Source organism: Cibotium barometz, chromosome 37 (assembly GCF_041138505.1).
Source record: "Cibotium barometz isolate CiBa-2024 chromosome 37, ASM4113850v1, whole genome shotgun sequence".
Classification (NCBI taxonomy): Eukaryota; Viridiplantae; Streptophyta; class Polypodiopsida; order Cyatheales; family Cibotiaceae; genus Cibotium; species Cibotium barometz.
Window position 1 is genome coordinate 21,715,817 of NC_141082.1, and position 25,522 is coordinate 21,741,338.

General features: G+C 40.3%; 1 protein-coding gene across 1 annotated transcript; it reads left to right on the forward strand.

Annotated features, from left to right (window-relative positions):
* Positions 1-1,872: 1,872 nt before the first annotated feature.
* On the forward strand, positions 1,873-25,292 carry LOC147617065 (uncharacterized). The gene is made up of 4 exons (XM_086776418.1): positions 1,873-2,248; positions 22,326-22,405; positions 22,532-24,633; positions 25,112-25,292. The coding sequence occupies exons 1-4, from the start codon at positions 1,873-1,875 to the stop codon at positions 25,290-25,292; spliced, it is 2,739 nt and encodes a 912-aa protein (XP_086632544.1).
* Positions 25,293-25,522: the final 230 nt, after the last annotated feature.

Here is a 25,522-nt window from a genome sequence, read left to right on the forward strand (position 1 = left end):
TCCTATATATATATATCAAAAGACCGAGACCGAGACCGAGGCCGGGGCCGGGGCCGGGGCCGGGGTCGTGGGTCGTGGGTCAATTGGGGTTCTTTCTTTTCAAATTTTTTTTTCTCCAATTAGAAAATCTTTCCTCTCTTCCTCTCCACACGTTTGGTTCTTTCTTTAAAAATAAATTTTAATTTTTTTCTTTTTATTTTTTTGTATTTTTTTTAAATTTTTATTTTCTGTTTTTTTTTTCTGAGATAAGTTCTCTAGGGTTTCTAGCCTTGGCCGCGGCGCAGTTCGCGCACACAGCACAGATCTGGGGATTCAGAAACCCCCTCACACGCAGAAAACCAGATAACCGATTGTGCGCCCACACGCGGAGCGAAAAATTAACAAAAGAAACAGAAATGCAGAAGACAAATTGCAGAAACAGAGATTGCAACCACTGAAACACCTCAACAGCAAACACACAGTCGCTTTCCTACAGTGTGTATTAAACTTCACGCAGCAGCTGAGCTGCAAACTGGAGCTTGGTGCAGGACAGCTCCCCGGCAGCGGCGCCAAAAATGTGCGCTTTTGCCGCACAGGTCGTAGCTGGGGACTTGCCAGACACCGTATACGAGCCACGAATGGCTACAAGCATACAACCAGGGAAGGAAAGCTCAAACAGAATGCAAAAAGGTGTGTCACTCACCTCTTAACTGTCGCCCTGAAGGATTCTCGCGTCACAGCCGTGAAGGAGGAGCCGCCGCTCGCCGCTCTACCGCCTCTCTGCCGCCGCCGTGCCGCTACACAGTGCTCGATCGCTCTCTCACTCTCTCTCTCTCTCTCTCTCACACACACGCAGGAGAAGGAAACCAAAGAGATAAGGCAAGAGCACTCTTGTATTCACAACACATGAGAATGAGGAGTTTAGGGTTACATTTGACTCTTATAGGTGACTTGGCCGTTCACACTTGGGCGCCCATACATGGCCGGCCGACCCTAACCCTTATCCTACTGATATCCAAGGTGCGCCTCTCATCGGCGATCACCCAATCCCTTTATCCTTAATATATGGTGCCGACAAGCCCGGCCCATGACTCAGAATATTTAAATTAATGACGTAAAACATAGTGCGTCCGCCATGGGTTAACATTGACCCAGTGCTATACTAGAGAGACCCTCCCACCCCCACTGATTTGTAAGGCAAAAGGGCCCATTGTGGATGGGTGCTAGAGAAAAGGCTCAAACCACCCTTAAGCGCTAATGTAGGTCACATGACCCCCACCTCTAAATAATGAAAGGCCTCTTGAAGAGGGGATTGGTGTGCTAGTGAGAGAACATGGCCCCCTCTAACGAGAGGAAGTCGAAAGGTACAATCGTTGGACTCCCACATGTTGTTTTTAGTTGGGTGTGATACAAACATACACGTACATTCCTCCAACCATGATCATGGAGTCATTTTTGGCAAGGTTCTATTCTACGACATAAATGCGTAACCATTCACAAAGCAACATCAACCGCTTATTGCTCATCTCCAAGCAAGTACCATTGTCTGTCCCTCATCAATGTTTGTAAAAAAGCTTCATAAAAGCGTACCTTTCGAGAAAGCTCGAACTCGAAGGGGTGGGTTTTGGATAGAGTTAGAGGGGCACGAATGCAACGTGGTGACAAACACGGGCTCTTAATGGCAAAATCCGCCTGTCCGTTGGGGCGGCTGCAGCGCTCAACTACTGATCTTCTTAGATTGCTCACGTCCGTACTTGCCATGCGATAACACAAAATAAAGGGGACACTGGCGCAAACTTTACCCGCAGCATTCTACACCACCCTCTGTCGCTGCTCTCTGCTTCTCCGGCTACCTCCAACCTCCCAGCGGATCCCATGCAGACCATTTTCACGATGGTTCTGCCTTCCTCTCCCTCTTCTTCTGCTTCAATTCGTTCGCCTGCTACACCGCCCTCTGTGGAATACACCGCGCTCCTCGAGCGCGTCCATCGCGCTGCTAGAGGTGCTCCTCGACCCGATCCTCTCTCTCCTCTGCAAGGCCTGCGTCGTCAATCTTCTCCTGGCCTACGTATGCGCAGGCCTCGCAGCGTCTCCCAAGTCATCGCTGCCCCTTCTTTGCCTGCTCTCTACAGCCGGAATCGCCCTCTTGATAGGGTCTCTGGTGGTGGGAGCGTGGGCCGAGGCCGCACTAACCCATCAAGGTTTTCTATTCCGTCTCATACCACTCACCTTTCGACCCCCGTCAGTTGCTGTCCCGCCTGCTCTTCCGGTATGATCTATCACATATGAAGCTTCCACTTAAAGAGGAGAGCTACTTCTCATCATTAAGAGAGGGTTTTTCTGGACCTAGAGTTATACACAAATATACACAACAGGGTTCTAGATTTATACAGTTAATGTTCACTTTTATGGGTGGAGTTTCTAAACCAGCCTGTGTAAAAGAAAGGCTTTAAGATGAATCCAAACATTTGCTAAACAAAGTAGTAGTGATTAAGACAATCCAAATATCCAATATCTTTCAAGCTAAGATTGATTACTGCTTACTAAGAGATTTTATATTCATATGCTAATTTTCACTTCTTCTTTATCCTCTTTTTTCTCGTCCATAGATAAAGTAGACTAGTGCCTAGTATACCCTGCCTTCATTATTTGGCTGACTTATAATGCCATCCCCAATTTGTAATGTCCATTTGACAAATTCATGTTCTATACCACTATAAGCCATCAAAATGTTATCATTAGTCTACCCTTTCTAACATTAAAATGTTATCATGGTCCTTGGATTTTGTGAAATGCTTATTTTAAATACATCACATATCCTTAATGTTTTCTTGTAAGTGAATATAGAGCTTCTCTCTCTCCAAAAAAAAACAACAACACATATCCAAATAGCATTATGCTACATACACACCCCTACCATATGCCATATATTGGGTGTGGCTATGTAATATGGCTCTCGTTTTTAATATCCATTCACATGTCATATATCCGTATATCAAGTGAAAATGCAACCCACTAGTATCCACATTATTAGACAACATGTACATAAGAATCAAGGTTTCGATTGATGTGTTAATGTAATGAAATAATTCTAGACTTGACAAAAAGGGAGACAATAGCACACCAAAAAACTAACAGTGTATAATAAATATATTGCCACTACTATTATTAAATAAGTCGGTTATATCCTAAATAATCTAGTGATTAATAATACATAAAAATCACTAGTTTATGTGCATATGAGATTTATCATATCTTTCAGCATATTAATTGTAGTTTTTATATAAAAATCAATAATAAGTATTATTTTTTGCTATGATTTCTTAGAGCTATATAAAGTGGCCTTGTGTATGCATTATGCAAGTTTTTTTTATATAGATTTGGTTCATAATTCCACCTCATTTACGACTTAATGGAAGGTTCAGTCGTGATCTCACTAATTTTACTTGGTGGGGGGAATCCTAGCATATAACACTTCCACTTGACTTGGGAATTCTTGTGAGACTTGGTTAGTAGCCCTATTTCTTTGAGAGGTAGGGCAAGGTAAAATCACGATCTCATTTTGGTGCCCAAGTATTTTAAACTTTTAAGGTTTGGTTACACTTTGGTATATTATTCTTGTCTTTGTGCATGCTAGAACATGTTTTACCACGACAACATATACTAACATGGGTACCATCATAGATGTAATAGAATTAATATACAATTATACTCTACATTGATGATCTAGTTAAGATTTGTAACTTGCAACATAGTAGCTATATGCTCTCATTTCATTGATTACATTAATTTACTTTTACAAAAGTGTGATATAGATTTGTATCCTATGTTCTATCAATGATGACTAAATTATATTTGAAAATACTTGAAGATAAGTTGATTCCAAATGAAGTGAACAGCTCTCACCCACATCACTCAAAACAAACACAAAACCAGGGTACCAACAAGGAAACAAAATATATTCTTAGGGCTTACACCACCCATGAAACGTGCAAATTTTGCTCTCTTACAAAGAAAAACAGCCCACAGGCTCACAAAGAACTTGGCACATAGAAAATTTCATCTTCCTCACCATCCTCACTCTCATCTTCTTCATCCATAGCTAATTTTGCAAGAAAGAATGTAAGAAACAAGAAAGACAAGAGAGAGAGTTGTGCCAAAATGAGAGAGAAAGAAAAGTGGAAGAAGCATGCACATAAGGAGTCGTGCATAACCTCCTCAACCAACTCCCACTACTTTTCTTGATATTATAAAAAATTGAGTACATCTTTTGGCCTAAGGTTCATGAGACCTTTCATTTTTTTGCAACATAAGGAACTAAAAAGTATCCCACAACCTTTTCGAAAAGTTAAAAAATCAAACATAAATATTTTATTGACCAATGGCTTTTAAAATTTTATGCAGACTTGCTATAAAGCCATGGTAATTTACATTTGATTTTATATTGAAAAGCTCATCAAATAAGATGTTTTTATAGCTCAAATGCTAAAATTTTATCGATGTAGACCAATAAAATGTGCCAAATTTAGCATAAATTTGGGGGTTATCATTTCTCCTCTACTTAAATGTGAAGCGTCCTCGCGAACACTTGAGAAGAACACTTTGCCTTGGAATAAGCACCTCGGACATGTCGATGAAGAAATACACTTCTCACACGAACACTTCACTTCTCTTCATTTCTCTCAAACACCAACTCACTCTTCACTCTCACACTATCTTCATCTTCTTCTTCTTCTTCATCATAACCAAAATTGCATAATGATTTTTCCACTTTGATTTTGAAAGAACACAAGAAGGCAAAAGAATGTTCCCAAATGAACACACGTATGCCCACAACTTGGTAAAGAAGCAATGAAAACCACCATCATTGAAGCTCAATGAAATCATGGAAAAACCATAGTAAAATTCCCATCAAAACAATTTAACATGAATGTTCACCCTCACGAAATATTTATCATGAAGTTCTCCACCCGAAAAAATATGTGTGAATTCCCAACTTTGAAGAGGAAAGAGAATTTATTAATGCGGAAAAGAAAAAAGAACTAAACTAAGATCGGTTCTTGTGGTGAGTGGGTTGGGTTTTCTTGGACAAGAGAGCATGAAGAAATAGGTTTGGAGCCACCATCATGTAAACACCTGCTTCTCGAAGACACTTCACACATGAACTTAAAAACACCCTCTTATGGAAGACACTTCACACTTGAACTTGAAAACACTTGCTTATGGAAGACACTTCACACACTTGAACTTGAAAACCCCTGCTTATGGAAGATACTTCACACCTAAACTTGAAAACTCCTGCTTATGGAAAATAATTCACACCTGAACTTGAAACCCTTGTAAAAACCTGCTTATGGAAGACACCACCATGTAAACACCTGCTTATGGAAGAAATTTCACCACCATGTAAACACCGTCTTATGGAAGATATTTTACCACCATGTAAAAACTCGCATATGGAGGAAGACACTTCACCACCATGTAAACACCCACTTATGGAAGACACTTCACACCATGTAAACACCCGCTTATGGTGGATGACACTTCGCACCATGTAAACACATGCTTATGGATGACACTTCACACCATGTAAACACCTCCTTATGGATAACACTTCACACCATGTAAACACATGTAAACACCTGCTTATGGAAGACACTTCACACGTACCCTGAACTTGAAACCCCTGATCATGTTATCTTATCTTCTTTGTGCTGCAAATGGGTGGCCGTTACAAATATGCAGATAGAGGCTTGACCGTGGTGAACAACATGGTGAGGAATCTGCGTTGCTGTCAATGCTCATCCCATGAGCGCTCAAACCAGAGAGGAGCTTGACCACTCCATCACGCGTGTGAGCAAGATCACCATTGCGTTCAAGCAGCAGGAGATAGGGTAGCACCGCCATCATAAGAGAAGCTCACCATTGCTTTGTAAAGCAAACTATCACCCAGGCCTTGCCATCATCTTCCTCTTCACCCCATCATCCTTTTCATCTTCTCCCTACACCTCACGAACCATAATTTCTGTCAACTTCTTTCAGATTTGTGAGATTTCTAGATTGCCTACCCTGACGAGCCTTATATTTGCTACCTTCCTCACCTTCTCCTATTTGTAGCCAAAGTAGCAGGGAGTCTTGTTGGTTTGTCATTTATGTTTTGCCTATAGGCTTTGCTTTACACTTATTTCTCTATCTCTCTCGTTTCATCTTAGCACCTAAGGGTTTCCTGTATCCCCCTCATGCCTAGGCTCTCCTCTGGTGTCACCAGGTCTCTTAAGCTGCCTATGCCCAATGCAGACTGATTTCTTATGACAAGAGGCATACCTCTTGATTCAAGATTTTTTAAATAAATTTGGAAATCAATTGGAATTCAAGTGGGGATAGCTCTCTTAATAGAAGAACCACTTTCTGTGCTCTACTCTCTTTCTTTGCTTTCGTGCTACCTTAGGAAGTGCTGCTACTTCTTCTCCCTTACTGGGCTCTGCCACCTCCTTTTGTTTTCGTGCTACCTTAGGAAGTGCTGCTACTTCTTCTCCCTTACTGGGCTCTGCCATCCCCTTTTGCTAATGGTGTTGTCAGACATTGATGATCCTGTGTTACAGTAACACCACACCCTCCATCTTCTTTTCTTCTTTCAAGGCCCCAAAATTAGGGGTCATTCCCACCACCTCTTCCAACTCCATGGCTAAAGCAAGAGTATTGACTATAGGTTTCTCTTCCATTGTAAGAAGAGTAAAGAAATTTCATGATTATGTTACCACATAGTAAACCTCTTCTTGAAATCACTCTTGATTATATGGACTCCTTTCTTCTCCTTGCACTTGAGATAGGTCGATGAATATCTCCACAGCTTCCACAGTAGCACTTCTTATCCTTCTTCCTCGTTCTTATAAGACTTGAAACCAACCCTTCTCCATAGATTTTATGGCTAGCCTTGGTCTCCGCAATGGAACTAAAATGAACAAAGCAAGAAACTTCCCAACCAAGCATAAAAAGAATGCTAAGTCCACCTTTGGCGCACCAATGAAAACCCATAAAAATTTTGCAATGAAAGAACTCCCATCAAAAGATAAAGCTTGAATGTCATTCCACCCACTTGATCCACTTCTTTGGTTTTTGATTGAGAAAGAAAAAATAAACTAAGCCTCAAATTTAATTCAACTTAGTGTGTTGTGTGATTTTTTTGAACATCTCCTTGGCAATCCCCACCTTTCCTTGTAAAACTTTGGCCCCACCATGCATGTGAAAGAAATGTTAAACATCCTTCATGTTGCTCTTAAGAAATAAGCATGTGAACCTTTTATGTGATCATTGTGTGGGAACACCCTTTTAGGAGACCATGTACACCAAGATTTTCTAATTTGATGAATTAAGGTTCAACACCTTATCTTCTTCTTCTTGCACTCATGGTCTTCAAGAACAGGCGGCGTTGAATGGTGTGGCCATTACAAATCTGAAGCAACACACAACAGACTAGCACTGAATGGTGTCTTTATATATTGAAGGAAGAGGCAACAGTACAGAAGCTGTAGGTTGAAAGATCATTGTGAGAGAAAGGAGCAATGCCAACGCTCTCCACTAGTACTCAAACCAATGGCCACCATCGCTCTGGTAGTAGCACCCCACAATCGCCAATTAAGCCTACCAGTGCTTGTACAAGCCAGGATTGCCATCTCTATGAGGAGCAATTAAATTAGCACCTCCTTTCCCAACATCAGCATCGTCTTCTTCTTTAACTCTTGATGAGTAGAGTTGCCACATTTCTTCAAATCTGAAAATTGAAAATGCTTGTTACCTTCTCTTGACACACCTTCTAAAGCTTGCTTTTCTCCAGGTGAACACACCAATGAAATTCCTTCCTTGTAGTCCAAAATGATGGGTAGAAACCCAACAAAGTATACGCTGAAAGCTTGGCTTTAAGCTTTGGGAAAACGAGATTAAGAAGGTGAAGAGCTACCTCGTCCTCTATATGCAATTGTGTAGAAGGCTCCAAATTGCCTTTGGTTTGTATGAAGATTGGTCTTCACCCAAACTCTTTTCTTCAATTATCAGCACCAAAGTTGAGAATGTCCTCTCGAGTCTTAATATATGTCTTGAATGTTTTGTATTATGTCCCAAGATCACATAGACATAATTCCACCTTATCATCATCATCATCAACACGCCTTTGATAGGCGCAGGTCCAAGTGGCACAGAGCCAAGTGGTGTAGGTCCATCACAGTATGGCTATCATGAGCCTACACCGCCTACCTCGATTATACCCACCCCCGCTCCTCACATCCATCTTCACCACAACGACGACGTAGTAGGAAGTATAGGGGGGCTAGTAGACGTACTAGAAGGGGGGAGTAGATTGCTTTTGCTTTGGCAAGAGTAGCACTAGGTCTCCCGATGCCAATAGGGAGGCTCTTCATCTGCTCATTATGAGCCAACCCCCAGGAGACCCATTCCACCATTTGATCCACGCACCCTACCATGCAACGTGGATGTCAATGGTTCCCTCGTGATTGATGAACAAGGGAAGCAAGTCATGAGCTGCATGCATGTACTTGCTAACCTGGAGTTCATGAACTCCTTCAAAAAGTGGAAAGCACAAGACGAGATTTCAAAGCAATACGTCATTGAGTTGGAGTTCCCTATTCCACATGCATGTCTTTGCCTCTCAGAGGAGTGGATGAAGAAGAATCAAACTTTTGCTCTGTAATAGGAGATAAAATATCAAGAGAGCGGCAAAGAATAATTTGGAAAAGCCCAGTGTTTGCACGCACGAGGAGTGGACGCATGCACGTAGCTTTATGAAAGCACCCACGTGCTTTTCAACAACAGTGATGGCGAGTTCTTCCTGACCACAGAAGCGAGGGGCTTCACACTTTGGCGGCTCGGGAGGAAATTCCTCCTTCATTGCTCATTTGGTAAAGTATTTATTTTACTAATCGTTTCTTCTCCTCTTTCATTTTATTTTGTACTATATTGTTTTCTTTAACTAATTGTATATTTTCTTAATTATTTTTTGTAGAGGGAGGCTATTGTGTGTGACCCAACAAAGGAGGAGTACGACTATGGCTACAGAGTCCCCCCGTTCGCAATTGTGAGCGTGGATACGTACACGAGGCGTACACTTGGATGAGTCCTTTTTGGGAACTCAAGCAGATGATGTAATTAGTGAAATAACCCTTATCTACATTTAATTGTATTTTATTTCCCTATGCTTACCTTGCGCTTGATGGCATGTATGTAGGATGAAGGGGAAGAGGAAGAGAAGGATCGTGATTACGAGCATGAAGCAGTGGAAGGAAGTGATGAAGAGGAGGACAAAGAGGATGATGATGAGAACTTGGAATCCGATGAGGATTTCAATTAGCCACCTCTTCATTGATATTTTTTTTTGTATATATGGCCAAAGGCCCGACACTTCGTAAAATAAAATAAATTTTAAACTCAATTTCATTCTTCACAATCTATGTGTTTTTTATGTTTAGTGGAATAGTTGAGTGTTGAGGTAAAGAGGAATGAAAATGAATATGTTAAAGTACTGGAGAATTTCTTAGAATGCTGAAAAGGTTAAGATGGTTTCAAAATATTGGAATGATGTCTACGCACAATAATTATCTCAGAGAATATGTATAAAGACTAATAATAAGGATTGAAACCAGAGTCGATCGCTCGTGACAATATTGATAAGGGTAGGAAGGAAGTTTGTACTCATCGTGGAAAGTGGTGAGTCTTAACTTGACCAATCCTGATATTTTGGTCCTCTGGCTTGGGTGAGGTTAGGATCAGTAGTCTAGGGAAAATGGGCCCGCCTGAGAGACCCTTAGTAGACGAATCACCCCTTGGTGACTATGGTCCCTGGGTGAGTTGACCCCATAGTCCAATCATCTCACAGAGTAACAAGAATAAGGGGATCCTGGTCGTTAACGTACTGGCCTCCTGCAGTTGGGTGGAAAAGATGAGTCTAGTGCTTTTCTTTTCCAACTTAAATCATGATTTAAAGTTCTTGTAGAACCTTACATGAGAACATTATACAAAATATAGCATACTTGCATTATTGTTTTGATTTTCTCTTCTTGGTTGTATTTTCTTATGTGATAAGAATGAACATAATCAATACTAATATCTATGTTTTTCAAATTGTGTCCATGCAAGTTCTTATGCTATGTGTTACCCCCTTGGGCTAATGGAATTTTGGGATCCAAGTGGAGGCAAACCACCCATTCCAAGTAGTGATATACCCAATGGTAGGTGGGTCGGGCCTCACTACCAAAATGGAAAATGGACATTACCTTTACAAAACTTAGTCAAAAATAGAGTAATTTTTAATTATATCTAACATGTTAAAACTGCTAAAGTATGCACTTGGGAAAGAATGTCCAAATTAAGGTTATTACTAGGAAATTTTATCTCCTTCCTCTACCTACCGTGGAAATTCACATAGAGTGTAAGAAGGATATTGCACTAATGTGCTACATATACTTGAAAGTTGATAGAGATGAAAACACTGAAAGTAATAAAGACTCCTTAATGTTACTGGAAAAGCTAATGTATGTATTAGAGATGTAGTAGTAGATGAGGACATAGAGAACCCTCTACAAATCAAAGTTGAGGCAGAGCTTAGTAAAGGAGGAATTGACATCATAGAACGCAAAGCACAATAATTGACGAGGAGAATGTTAAAGGGTAGGAATTAGAAAGATCAGTGAACTTGCCATGCCTACTGTAGCAGGCAAAATTTGGACTAAAAAAGGGCCCTCTAAGAAGAGCCATGTCATCACTTTACTAGAAAAAAGGGGGCTGCAGTGAACCTATCTTATGTCAAAACCCTCGTATGTGATATACCGTTGGAAAGCCCTTGAAAAGTAGATTCTAAATCAACCACCTTTGACAACATTGGAGTTGATATGATCAAGTTATAGCCTCCCCACCAAAAGGTAGGTCTCTCATCGCTAATAGATTCTAATGATTGTAACATCCTTGTTACATAAATGTCACAATCATTAGAATCTACCTTTTAGTGAGGAGGACATAACTTGAACATATCAACTCCAAATTTGTTGGAGGTGGTAGATTTAAAAACTATTTTTAAAGGGCTTTCCAACTGTATGTCACATGTAAGGGTTTTGACGTGAGACATAGAAGGTTTATCACAACAATCCCCTTTTTTGTTGCAAAATGATGACATGGCTCAAGGGCCCTTTTTGAGTCCAAATTTTACCTAATGCATCATTTAATGTCAATGACAAGGACTTTGTCTTGCAATCAGATGTATAAATGATCAAATGACCTTCTTCTTAGGGAAGGTTACTATCTTGCTAGTATTACATAGAAGGAAGTAACATATTACACTCAGAATGGATTGTCAATACAAGAAGAATTTATTGCTATTCAAGAGACACTGGAACTAACCAAGAGAGAGTGGATTGCCACTAGAAGGAGAATTTGCTGCTATTTAAGAGAGAGAGAGAGAGAGAGAGAGAGAGAGAGAGAGAGAGAGAGAGACAGAGAGAGAGAGAGAGAGAGACTAGAACTAACTTGGGAGAGTAACCATACCAGAGTTATCTACCAAAGAAGAATCATGTCAAACATGCAAATAAACAATTGACTTATGGGATGACTCATCTCTATTTAATGATAAAATGAATAGGTATTTTTCTTTTTTATCCTTGCTCTTTTTTGATATTGAGACTAAAAACTTTAATCATTAGGATCCTCTCTAACTTCTATCATTTTTGACATTCTCATATTTGCCAAGTTTTAATACAAACTTTTAAGCCTAGAGATCTCGACCGTTTGGACAAGGCACACAGGCAGGGTTTAGGGGAGCCAAAATGACCGGTTACGGACTCAAAAGTGGCCGGACACTAGTGAGAGCGGCCGGGCACATGTGAAGAGCATCTAGCTAATAAAAGAGTGGAGTCCAAGGATAGAGGGTTGTGTGTTTTTGGCTGAGGTTGGGTGGAGAAAAACATGAGCTCTCAGCATCCCTTGCTTGGAGAAGATGATCTTTTTTTTTCTTTTTCTTAATTCAAATGAAGTTTTCCATGGGCTTTTATCATCTCTAATGGGATGAACAAAGTCATATTCCCAAGCATATTCCTCCAATGACAAGATTTCTAGAGAAAGGGATTTGTCTTACTTATGTGCAATCAAGAAAGAGGACATAGAGCATGGCATCATCAACACAAACAAGGTGGCAAGTGACAAGATAAACTAGTTAGAATCTTGAGTCCAACGACCACTAGAGATCGCGCTTGAAAACCATACATCAAGATAAATGGACTAAATTCCGTTGTTGAATGTCTGACACTATTATAGGTGAATTCCAATATGGGTAAAAAATATTTCTAATTGGTTTTCTTTTTGCTTACATATGCTCGTCAAGACTTGGTTGACTCTCTCTTTGACCATCACTTTGAGGATGATCAGCCGTCTCATGCTTATCATGGTGTCTAATCTCTTGACCACAGCACGCCATAAAAGCCTGTTAAACTTTGTATCTCAATCACTAACTATATTGGCCCATTGAGATACTCTCCCACTTGCCATTTGGGATCTCTAGTAGACTAAGTAAACCACCTACCTTTAGGTGTTCTACTTTATTTACCTGGCACTTTTGGCATTTTAAGACATAGTCATGGACATCATTACTTAAGCTAGACCAATAAAATTGTCTCTTAACTAGTGCATATGTCTTCCATATTCCACGATGTTCAGCACTCGAACTATCATGGCATTCATATAAAATACGGTGCCTAATGTCCGAGTCTGAAGGTATACATACTCTACTTTTGTAAAGTAGGTAAACGATGAAAACATTCTTCCAATGATTTCTTTCGTCACTTGTAAGTGACATGTCTCCTTGAGACATCTCTCAAGACTTACCGCTATAGTGGTAGTGTCTGTCTCTTGAACGGGGCTATCTTATTTTATAGTCCTATAACACTCCACACGTGGGAATAATGTGGATCATCAACACATTTCCCCTTAAGTGATTCCAAAAAATCACTCTTAATTTGAGTAAAACTCAACTTATTAACCATGGGCATACGACTAAATGAATTAGCTACCACATTGTAATATCCTTTTCTATATCTCAGTTGAAAGTCAAACTCTTGGAGAAACTCTACCCAAATCAAGCTTTGCATCATCTCAACTCTTTTTGACTACATAGCCATTTGACACTCTTATGATCAAAGACTATCTCAAATCTAGCACCATATAAATAATGCCTCCACTTCTTTAAGGCATGAATTATAGCATATAACTCTCTTTCATAAGCTGAATAATTTTGTTAAGATCTATCCAGCTTTTTACTTTCAAATGCAATAGGTTTCCCTCCTTGTAAGAGGACTACTCCTACTGCATTATTACTATCATCTGTCTCTACCACAAAGGGTTGATTCGGAGGATCAACAACTCTAAATTCTCACTTGATGATATCCGGATTGTAAATCATTTTTTGTAAAGTACTTTTCCCCTTGGAGTTGATCAAACAACTCATCTATTTGTGGAAAAGGGTACTTACATTAGGGGGCTGGGGAGGTAGCAAAAAGTGCCCTCTAAGAGACGTTTTTCTAATTTTCTATCTCTAATAGAGAAAACGTTTTCTACTCATTTTTTCACGAAATCTCACAAAAAAGATCTTTGTTGAATTTGATGGTTCGTTAAAGCCCTTGAGAAAACGTGCACGAGTGTATCTCATAGATTGAGCATTCACACATCAATTCAGCATTCATAAGTCAGCATTCTGTCAAAGTCAGCATTCATAAGTCAGCATTCTGTCAAAGTCAGCATTCTGTCAAAGTCAGCATCATCATCATCAAAAATCTTATTAGATCTCACAGTTGTAACCATCTCATCTAATATAGCTGCATTACATAAAAAATCTTATTAGATCTCACAATAGTAACCATCTAATATAGCTGCATTACATTTGCATTGAAACCATTCTCTATCTCTTAAGTATATTTCTAAGTATAGTTTGGTTTATTGGACTAAGGCTGTTTTACTAAAATCAATCCCTCACATTTCACAGATGATCTGTGTATCTGGTTTGCAACTAGATGCCAAACTTCTGTAGTCCATGTAGGTTTGCATGTAGAAAAAGGGGCCAACCCATATAGGGCTACCCCAGAGCAGAGTGTAAGGCTCTTGTAGTGGGCATGGGGTAGCTTAGAGCCACCCCAAGGGGCGAGGAAGGCCCCAAGCTATGCCCACCATCCCTTGCATGGGCTAGGCTAGCTATCGGCCACCCCTAGGGGCCTTGGCCAGGCAACTGACAGAGCAAGGGCCCTGTCGAGCCAATCGGCTAAGTGTGCGGGCGGCAGTCCTACACTGTTTGTGCATGCTTTTCTTAACCTGTATACTTTGGATTCCTTCCCCTTCTCTACAAAACCATGAGGTTGAGATACATAAACCTCATCATATAAGTCAACATTTAAGAAGGTAGTCTTAATATCCAACTGATGTACATTCTAACCATGATACGCTACCAATGCAATAATACAGTTAATCGTAGTCACACGAGACATGGATATAAAGGTCTCATCATAATATATGCCCTTCTCTTGAGCTTAACCCTTTGCAACATTGCCTTGCCTTCTTACACTACCATCAACTTTACACTTTAGCCTAGAAACCCACTTCATATCAATGGCCTTTTTTCCATAAGGAAGATTTGCTAAATACCAAGTGTCATTTTTGAGGATTGAGTCATACTCATCCTGCATAGCCTGCATCCAATGATCATTTTGCTATATATGCTTCTTGAAAGGAAATAGGTTCCTCTATTGGCAACGAGGCATGATCTCCATAAAAGAATAAGATTCATGATGAGAACATGCACATGTTCTGCTAGGTAAAGGAGTAGTTGATTTGCTATCCTAGAGTAATGTCTGCACTGGCCATTTTGGCATACTCTTGGATGGCTACCCTTTCCTCATCCATTGCATCATTCGTAATTGTCTCATCTTACCTCACGAATTTCCTTACACTACCATCAACAACTTTAGCTTTAGCTTATAATCCCACTTTGTACCAATGGCCTTTTTGTCATAAGGTAAATCTGCTAAATACCAAGTGTCACTTATGAGGATTGAGTCATACCCCAAGTACCCGCGGGACTAGAGCTTCCCTTCAACTGTGCAAGGTTTGCCACCCCAAGCAAACTGGCATGTTGCTGGCAGTCACTAGGCTGGTGGTCTGGGCTATCTCGTAGCTGGCTAAAAGCTTCTCTATGGCCTGGGGCCCAGTCGGTTGGTTGTCCATGGGCCCCATAGGGCTGGCTGACAGCACCTCCTGCCCAAGCCAGGTCTAGTGGGCACAGCCTGGGGCCCTCCTAGCTCCTTGTGGGTGGTTCTACACCTCCCCCATGCCCACAGCAAGAGCACAAGGCTCTGCCCTAGGGTGGCCTAATGGGCTGGCCCCTTCTCTACATGCACCTATAGATGTCTTGGACCTAGTCGTAGACCAATTACACAAATCACCTAACATCATTGTAGTATGCTGGGGCATCCATGCACAAATAGTGTGGGACTACCGCACGCTCAGCCAACTGGTTGGGTAGGGACCTGGACCTATCGACTTCCTAGCCAGGGCCCCTAGGGATCGCCGACAGCATGCCCAGCCCATGTGAGGGCTGGTGGGAACATCTTGGGGCCTTCTTGGCACTTTAAGTTGTTCCATTCCTGAGGCTCTACTCTGGGGTAGCCCTATGGGGGGGCTGGCCCCCTTTTCTAAAACAAACTTAGTCTTAACTAAACTACACTTAGAAATATACTTAAGAGATATAGAATGATTTCAATGCAAATGCAATGCAGCTATATGAGATGGTTACAACTGAAATCCAAAAAGATCTATGATGATGATGCTGACTTTGACTAAATATTGATGTATGAATGCTGAACTATTGTATTGTTGAATGCTAAACTCCACACCTTCCCAGGGTCTCTAAGCTTGTTGCTACACCAGTAGAGATAGGTGTCAGGCTTAGTCTCTAGGATGTAGGTGAACCATTTAATGCATCACTTTACCAAACAGGCTATTGGGTGCCCCACCTATTTATGTAATACAAGTCCAAACATTCAGTTTGGGGTCTCTAAGTTGAGCAAGTTTATGCACAGTCTCGGAAGTAAGCATTGGTAGGCTACCAAGCAAGTATTTAGATACTTACAGGTCACTTAGTCCCTTGGCCTATATGCTAAGGGGGATGATGTTCAACTGAATGCTTTTAGTGATTCTGATTAGGCAAGATGTTACGCTACTGGCTTTTGTTTTCACCTTGGTGATTCATGTATATCATGGCTTAGTAAGAAGTAGCCCAAAAATGACCACTAAAATCTGTGAGGCTAAGTTCAAGGTAACTTTTACAGTGTGTATGGATCAGATGCCTTTTGGTAGATCTTGGTGTTGGGACACAACAGTCCTCCACACCTCCATCTTCACTGATAGCTAGAGTGAATTAGCCATTGTGAGGAACCTACTGTTTCATGCTCGCACAAAGCACATTGAGGTACATTATCATTATGTCAGGGAGAGGCTTATTATAGGAGAGATTAGATCCTGGCTTATGTCACAAAGGCTCTCTCATGAGAGAAGTTTGGAGCTTTTCACAAATCTTTGAGCTTATTGTCGTTTGGGGATTGATCAACCGCATGATCCCTATACATATTACTTACAGGGGGGATTTATAGCATTTATATGGTAGTGATGTGTGGACATAGGCTAATATTTAATGGGCTGGGACACGTTTTCCCTCTTTAGGAGTTTTTTTTCCCTCGAGCATATGTACACACTCTTATGAGTGTGTATGTGACCTTATCATGTCACTTCACGTGTAATTCACTCACTCTCATTAATCTACTACGCCATCTAACGACACTATGTGTGTTGCTTATTGCTACAGTATGTGTGTGTTGCTACATTGATCTCCACTCCAACGGTAAGCCTTGTGCAAGATGTATGGCTCTCTTGCTGATGGTTATTGGATATGGAATTGTTTTTTTATAAATGTATATGCTACATTATTTCCAATTTGTATTTATTTTGTATATGAAATAGTTTTTATGTAAATGTATATGCTATGGTATTTTTAATTTTTATTTCCAAAATTTTGTGTATAGGCTATGGTATTTCTAATTTGTATTTCTTTCGTAATTTATTTGATAGGGATCTAATGTTGCAATTTATTGTATTGGTATAAAGACTCATGATTTTATATTGAGTGGATATTCCTATTTTTTCATTTTGGAAATCTATGCTATATGTTATTTCCAATTTTTATCTCTTTCACACTTTGTTTGATAGGGATCCAATATTACAATATTAAATTGGTATAAAGACTTATGTTTTTATAAAGACTCATGTATTAGTATAAAGACGCATGTTTTTATATTAAGTGGATTTTCCTATTCTCTCAATTTGAAAATCAAACTAACCATATAATTGGTATATCTTTATACAATGTGTGTGCTTTAAGTATGTCATTTGCACCATTCACACCAAACCATCGCTAATGTCCAATCCAAAGTTGAATGCTTCTTTTATCCCTTAACGTAATTCTTGAGATGAGGGTGAGAAATCTTCTATATAAGGAGCCATCTTGCTCACTTGTAAGGAATATTATAAATATTAGCATATAGTAGCACATTTGCATATTGAGCCATATACTTTCCCTATATGTTAGAGCTACACTCACTCTTGTAGCCTATTGCTTTCCTACTTGATGTGTGTTAGTAATGTACTTCTAGTTTCCTTGGGTCTTCATGATGATGTTCTTAGCTTTTCTACATATATGATGTGACTCATGCTTGTGTTAGTGTTCTATCTTATTGTATACTCATTACCTCTTCTAGCATGTGTCTGATTGAGTCTCGTTCCTCACTTCTCATTATGCTTCAACTATGTGCACCCAACAAGGTTCAACTATGTGCACCCAACAAGGTTAAATGAGGAGCTCTAGCATCTATATTGGTGAGGGTGTATAAGCCTCACACTACATTTTCAATTACTTTTGGTACTTGCTTATACAAGGCTCATGCCCCATATATTTTTATACAAAGATCATGCACATGATTCAGACTTTTCTTAAACAAGGCTCGTGCCCAAATATTTTTATAGCAAGAGTTAACACCTTGCCGTGTGCTATGCATAATTGTCCATTGCCCATATAAGGCTCATGCTCCAAGTCTTTTTAGAGTAAGAGAATCCACAAGAAATCTTGCAACATCTCATCCTCCCCAATCCTATGAGAATGTTTTCATGTGGCTGCAGAAAGATGTCTCCAATAACTCATCGCACCCTCATATAGCAAGTCCACCACTTGTAAGGCATGGAGTTTTTTTGACATGTTGCACAGATGTAATCTTCTTATGATTCATCTAATCTTACTTTATACGAATGAGTTACACCTCTTAAGAGCTTGTTCCAATGCCAAACTTTGTAGTGGTCATATCTTACACCCCATGGCTATTTTAAGATGCCATCTAACTTGATGAGTTTGGCTACTCCATGTGCATCCAACTTCAGCCCTTTTATTCCCAAATTTGTACATCATAAACACCCCCATAGATCCACCATAGGGTTATTTGGAGGGTAATAGATTATTAGTGACATTTTTCACCATGATTGATGTTCTTTATATAAAAAAGGTTCATTTGTTACTACTCTTCTTTCAAGAGGGCAGGACTTTGACATATTATAAAACTCATAGTTTATGAGTCGTTAAGTATTTAAGAGAAAAGAGTATGAAATATCATAAAGCTCATAGCTTATGAGTTGTTGAATGTTCAAGGTCATCTAAGGAAGCATTGAGCTAATAGTTGAGGTTGGGATGGTATCTCAAAGAAAGGTATACTAGTCTAAAAATTCAAAATGCAACATTCTTCTATGGGAAACCATAGATATAGTTAGAATAGCATCACCCACGACGGCGGAGGTGCTGCCCGCCGCCGACACATCACTCAAGGCCACCAGGAAAATGCACCAAATAGGAGGCCAAGACATTTCCACCATAGCAGAGGGGAAAATTCATCAAAGGAAGGATCTTGTCTCCTACCGCCCTCCCCCCTATGCCCCTTAAAATATTAGGCATGGGGAGATGTAGACATGGGGAGACAAAAAGACCTCATATAGAGTTTTAATATATCAACAAACTTTGCTTACGAGATTGCTCCATGTGGCTCCACACACACACCAAGAAATTTGAGCCTCTAACACCCTCCTCTAATCATGCCACATGAACCAACTAGCCCAAGATCCATCGCAGACCCAAACACTAATACCATGTGAGAAACCAAAACAACATTACCACCTCCAAGGTGCCCATGCCAATAAGGACCACCAAAGCAGATGCATCGGAACATGGACCCAAGATAACCACCATTATTGGAGAGAGAAGACATCACCAGAGATAAGACATCACCAAGAAAGCTTCCATCTCTTGGTCATCCCCACTTAAAATATCAAGAGATGGAAGGATTTGACCCCAACATTAGAGAGAGAAGGCATCACCAGGAAGGCTTCCATCTCTTGGTTGTCCCCCCCCTCAAAATATCAAGCCTAGTCAAATGACAGAACTACAAGATAACTCCCCATGATTCCACGCACACTAAGCTATTTGAGCCACCATCATCTAGCATGGATGAGTGACACTTATCAATCTCACTTTCATTATTGGGGCTAGAAAAAAATTATGTAGATTATTTGATGGATTATCAAATATTAGGTTGAATTACTAGGTAATAGGTTGAACAAAAAATAACACTCAAGATTTTTGTACGAAAAATATTTTTGTATAGATTTTATTATACAAAAAGTTTATTCATGTATTTTATTTCTTGAGTGCACATAAGTAAGACAAATCCCTATCTCTAGAAAGCTTGTCATTCGAGGAATATGACTCTTGTGATCCCATTAGAGACAATAAAATCCTATGGAAAACTTCCTTTGAATTAAGAAAAAGAAAAGTAACGATCAAGTGCCAAGTGGATGCACTAAGTGCCTCTTTCGAATTCTTCAAATATATAAGATTGATGTGACAAGGAGGTAAACTAAAAGCTCATTGCCCTTGGAATTAGAGTGGAATCATAACATAGGGCTAGCAGGAGGAATAATGTAAGGATATAGGAGTTGAAGCATCATACTATTGTTGAGGGTCCCAGTTGACACACTTCTACAATGTCGCCCTCCCAAACCACCAATGTTGAGGGTCGATCCCTCTCGACCCAGTGCTATACTAGAGAGACCCTCCCATCCCCACTGATTTGTTCGCTTCATATGTACTTGTAAGGCAAAAGGGCCCATTGTGGATGGGTGCTAGAGAAAAGGCTCAAACCACCCTTAAGCGCTAATGTAGGTCACATGACCCCACCTCTAAATAATGAAAGGCCTCTTGAAGAGGGGATTGGTGTGCTAGTGAGAGAACATGGCCCCCTCTAACGAGAGGAAGTCGAAAGGTACAATCGTTGGTCTCCCACATGTTGTTTTAAGTTGGGTGTGATACAAACATACACATACATTCCTCCAACCATGATCATGGAGTCATTTTTGGCAAGGTTCTATTCTACGACATAAATGCGTAACCATTCACAAAGACCCATCAACCGCTTATTGCTCATCTCCAAGCAAGTACCATCGTTTGTCCCTCGTCAATGTTTGTAAAAAAGCTTCATAAAAGCGTACCCTTCGAGAAAGCTCAAAGGGTTGGGTTCCCCATTCACATGAAGGCTAAGGTTTTAAAACAGTCAAGGATAAATACCTTGGGATATACCTTTGGATAGGGTTAGAGGGAAGGCCGGAAATTTGACTCCCAATTTGGGCTTCAAGAGCCAATTTGGGTGTCAAAATACACCTGTAGATTAACGAAAAGGTGTCAAAGTGAAATCTTTAAATAGAAGCTAAGGTGTCAAATGACAGCTTATTTTTGACCCTTAGGGGTCAAGGGTATATAACATATACATATATATAATAATCACATAAATATGTTTATAATACATCCTAAGATTTTCAAACTTCATGCCCATTGGACGGCGGCCGCACAGCCCAAATAGTTTTTTTTTTAAGTTTTATTCGCGATGTAATTTTTTTAAAACCTATATGTATAACGAATTTATTAGTTTTTTTTTCGATTTTCCTTAAATAATATATAAAAAGTTTAGCTACTGTAATCGCCGATCGGATATTCTTTATATTTTCCTCCAGTCTTATTTTTTCCCTCTTTGCGAGCGCGTATCAGAGACGGTCGTTGCTTATCCGCTCGAACACTCGACGCTTGCGGCTGGAGTCCTCTGATTTTGGAATCCCAAAATATATACTCTCGACTCTCGACGCTGCCCACAGGCTAAAGCCCACTGCTGCTCGACGCTGCCTCCGACGGTCGACCTAATATATACTCTCGACTCTCAACGCTGCCCACAGGCTAAAGCCCACTGCTGCTCGACACTGCCTCTGACCTTGTGTAAAGCATACATCCAGATTCCACGGTCCACCTCAGTAGGCGGCGGGTGCTTCTTCGCTCTCATACGACTCACGAGTCACGACGCTGCCGCCCTCCTCGCGCTTCCGACCGCCCCAGCGCCCAGTGCCGCCGGCCCCAATTTGTACAGCAGCCTGCAGGTAAACCGTAATATAGCTGTGTGGTTGGCAGTTGCATGAAACTTTATTTCCTTTACAGATGACAATTGAAATAAATTCAATGCTTGCAGGCTCGTGTATGAGATATGCACAGCGTATTTTGTGTGTCAGGTACTCCACAACCTCAGAATATTTTCTTCTCTCTCATTATAAACATGGTTTTACTGTATCTAATGTTCCAGAGTACTCAATAATGCCTAATCCATAGCATGAATGGAGTGCTTAGTGGCTGCCCATGCTAGCCTTGATTTGGATGCTCATTTGCGTTTCTTGAGTGTTTTTACAAGCCATTTGGGCTTGTCTTCGTTGTTGTTGCATGTGGTGACTGATATAATAGAGCAGAAACTACTAACCACCACACGTACACAAAGTCTAGCTGTATAAGATATAATTTATGGCTGGCACTGTTACAAGCTGCTGCTGACTAATGTGAATGCATGAAAAGCTTAAATGGGGGTCCCTTTTAAAAATACCATGGTCTGTATATGGATGCCAAGATCTGCCGGTATTATTGCAGGTTAGCTATCCTCCTCTTATCCATTTCAGGCTCCCCTCCAGGCTCCAGAGACTGCAGCCTGCAGGTTTTCACATTGGCCTATTTGGCATTTGAGGTGTGAAAATTTACATTTGCTGTTTATATTTTACACTGTGTATGTGTATGCGTGGAGAGATAGAGAGACAAAGACATTGGATTGATGGCTTATCTTACTTGTTTACAGTTCCCAATATGTTTGTGTCTACTACTTTTGGTGCACCCTCAACATCCAAGGGCATGGCTTATAGTAGCAAATGTGAAAAGGTAAGTTGACATGCTATTAGTTTTAGTTGACAAGTTGTGTTGATTGATTTTGATATGCTTTTGTGCTAATCATTAGTATTTGGGTTTTAGGTTGGTCATTAATGTACAATGTTAAGATAATTGCAGGTGTTTCAACCTACTCTTGTGCAATTCTTTGGCAACAAGAGAGTGAATAACATTATGAATGTAGAGAGACCGAAAAAGAAAACGGTAACCGAAGAAGTCATGGAGGAGCTATTTGGTTCCAGTGGAGACTCTGAGGATGATGACGAGTATGATGATCCAGAAGTAGAGGAGTTTGAGGATGAGCTTGGTATAGATTTGGAGATTTTGGGAGAAAGCACTCAAGAGGAAGCTCTCAATGCGACTTGGATAGGCACGAAAGAGAGCAAAGCAACACAAACAGAGAAGAAAGGTTCAATACGTAAGTTTCGGCAAGAGTGGACACGTAAGTATGCTTTTCTAAAGCACATAGTCCATGGTATTAGACAGGAGTTTATGAAATGCCTTTGGTGTGAGCAGTACAAACTAAAAGGTCCTTGGGGTAGAGGTAATGGCTGCAAGACGATTATGTTGAGTGCAATTAGAAAGCATAGAAAGTCTAAAGAACATACATGGGCTGCATCACGATTTCGTAGTGAGAGTGGCGTACAATTGCCTGCACACATGGAAGTGATGACATGTAGAAATACCTCTAGAGTAATAACAGTTATGAAACTTGCATACTTCAATGCGAGAGAAGACCTGGCCTTGAGGAAGTATGAGAAACTATGCAACCTTGATTATGCCTTGGGTTTGGAAAGCATGCCTAAACGAAACGACTACTCTTCTTACACAAATAGAGTAGCCAGAAAAGACTTCATGTTTTGCATTTCTGAATACATAAAAAATCGTCATCTTGCTGAACTGCTACAGAGTCCTTTTTATGGTGTTACACTAGATGAATCAACAGACAGAGGTATGGAGAAACATTTGATTGTATATTTTTGCTTTATACCATTGAATGGAAAGGGATTGAGCAAAATAGAGTTTGCACGTCTGCTTCCTGTATCTGATGGTTGTGCACAAACCAAGTATGATGAATTGAGTAAAGTGTTGGCTGAATTTGGACTTGAGAAGCATCGCATGGTGGGCATTGCTACTGATGGCGATAGCTCCATGCTTGGTTGTAATGAAGGTTTGGTAGCAAAGTTGAAGCGTGATATTCCCCATCTTACAAGCATTCATTGTATTGCACATAGGGAAGCTCTTGTTGTCGCAGATGCAGCAAAACATTTTCGTTGTCTTTCATATATTGATAAGGTTGCTAACAAGGTTTATTCTTGGATAGCTGCTTCTAGCATACGACATTCAGAGTTTCAAGATCTGCTTAAGGAGATGAATCTGCAAGCTCTTGAGGTGCTTCAAATACATGATGTAAGATGGTTAGCAAGAGGTAATGTCATGATTAGATTGACACAGCTAATGCCTGCAATTCTTAGCGTTTGGCAAGAAGGTGCACCTAATTGGTATGTAAAGCTGAAAACATATAAGGTTCTTTTTTGCATTCACATGCTTGCCGATGTTTTGCATGACATGAACATGTTGAGCCAGCAATTCCAGGCAGATATTGTTGACATGTCTTCCATTAGTACATGCATTGATGTATGTATAGCTTCGTTGAGGAGAAAGTTTTTGCTGCAAGAGTTTGGAAAAGGTAGTCTGTACCTCAAGAAGTTCATGTCTGACACCGAAAGTGGAATTTTGCAACATGTAAATGAGGAGGGAAAAATATATGCACATGTGCTTTCTTATGTGAGAATTCCAGGCAAGGATAAAAAAGGGATTCCCTTAGATCCCTTCAATGCAGGTGATGTAATGACTTGTGTTGATCTTGCGAAGAGTTTTGTGCAAAAGGTCATTGATTGCATAAATGAAAGATTTCCAAATGTATTTTTGTTCAATGCTGTGAAGTTGTTTAGCCCACAATATTATCCTCGTGATGCAAAAAGGCCGCGTGATACTTCAGAAAGGGAGGAGAAGGTAACCAAATGGCTTGATGATTTGTTGAACAGATTTGGAGGGTTTCTTGTGGATAAGCAGGCTTGCAAGAATGAGTTATTGTCATTTACAGATGTGTTGTATTATGGTTGTGAGGGTATGAATATGATGGATGCTTGGCGTGTCTTTTCTACCAATATGGAATGGCAAAACACGTATCCAAACATGATGAAGCTCTGGCAAATCATGTTGGTGATACCAGCCTCATCAGTTTCATGTGAGCGAGGATTCTCTAAGCAAAATGTCATTAAGACATATCAACGCCAATGTTTAGATGTAAAGACTCTTGAGGCATTGATGAGAATTTCACTTCTTGGACCAGATGTCAATGATGTGGATTGGGCATGTGTTCATGACATGTGGAAAGATATGAAAGCAAGGAGAGTATGTGATGGATTATGATCATTTTGCATAATGGTTTGATGATTTGTTGGACAGCATTGAAAACATCTTGGAAAAAGTAATTGCTTCAGCCAATCTGTTGTTCTATACTTCTTGGCTCAGACTCAATATTTTCATAGTGAAAAGCTTGGCAAGATTTTCGCTAATTTGCTGGATTTCGACACATTTGTTGTTGTTTCTTTTATTGTTAGCATGTTTATGCTTTTGCCTCTTGGCAAGATTATTAATTGTTTTGCGAGCTGTTGTACTAGTTTGTTTTTGCAGGTTTGAGAGTTGTTGTGCTGGTGTTTTTTGGGCCTATGGACCTATTAGTGATAATGTCGATAGCATCGCGGATATGGCAGGAATGAGCCACGGAAATCGTGAGCGAACTGATGCCCTGGATGCTGCAGGAAACACAGCAGCTGCTATTGGAAAGGTGTGTGAAACTGGCTGTCTTGTTTGATGCTTCTGCTCATAAACAAATTTGATGCTTCTTCTCATTTTGGTGGGCTCATAAACAAATCTACCGAGTAGTTCTCTTTACATATTGTTTTTCTGATAATCGAAAGTGACTCGAAGCCCGTCGAGGTTCCCGAAGGCGTCATTTGATGCCTAGTATAGGTTGCTAAGGTGTCATTAAAATTTTTATGATGCCTAGCATCGGGAGTCAAATTTCCGGCCTGGTTAGAGGGG

Excerpts from the sequence above, each read along its gene's own strand:
- LOC147617065 (XM_086776418.1), top strand. The coding sequence starts at position 1,873 with ATGGTTCTGCCTTCCTCTCCCTCTTCTTCTGCTTCAATTCGTTCGCCT. Across the intron at positions 22,406-22,531 it reads ATAGTAGCAAATGTGAAAAG|GTGTTTCAACCTACTCTTGT; the intron begins GTAAGTTGACAT and ends AGATAATTGCAG. Across the intron at positions 24,634-25,111 it reads ATGAAGCTCTGGCAAATCAT|GTTTGAGAGTTGTTGTGCTG; the intron begins GTTGGTGATACC and ends TTGTTTTTGCAG.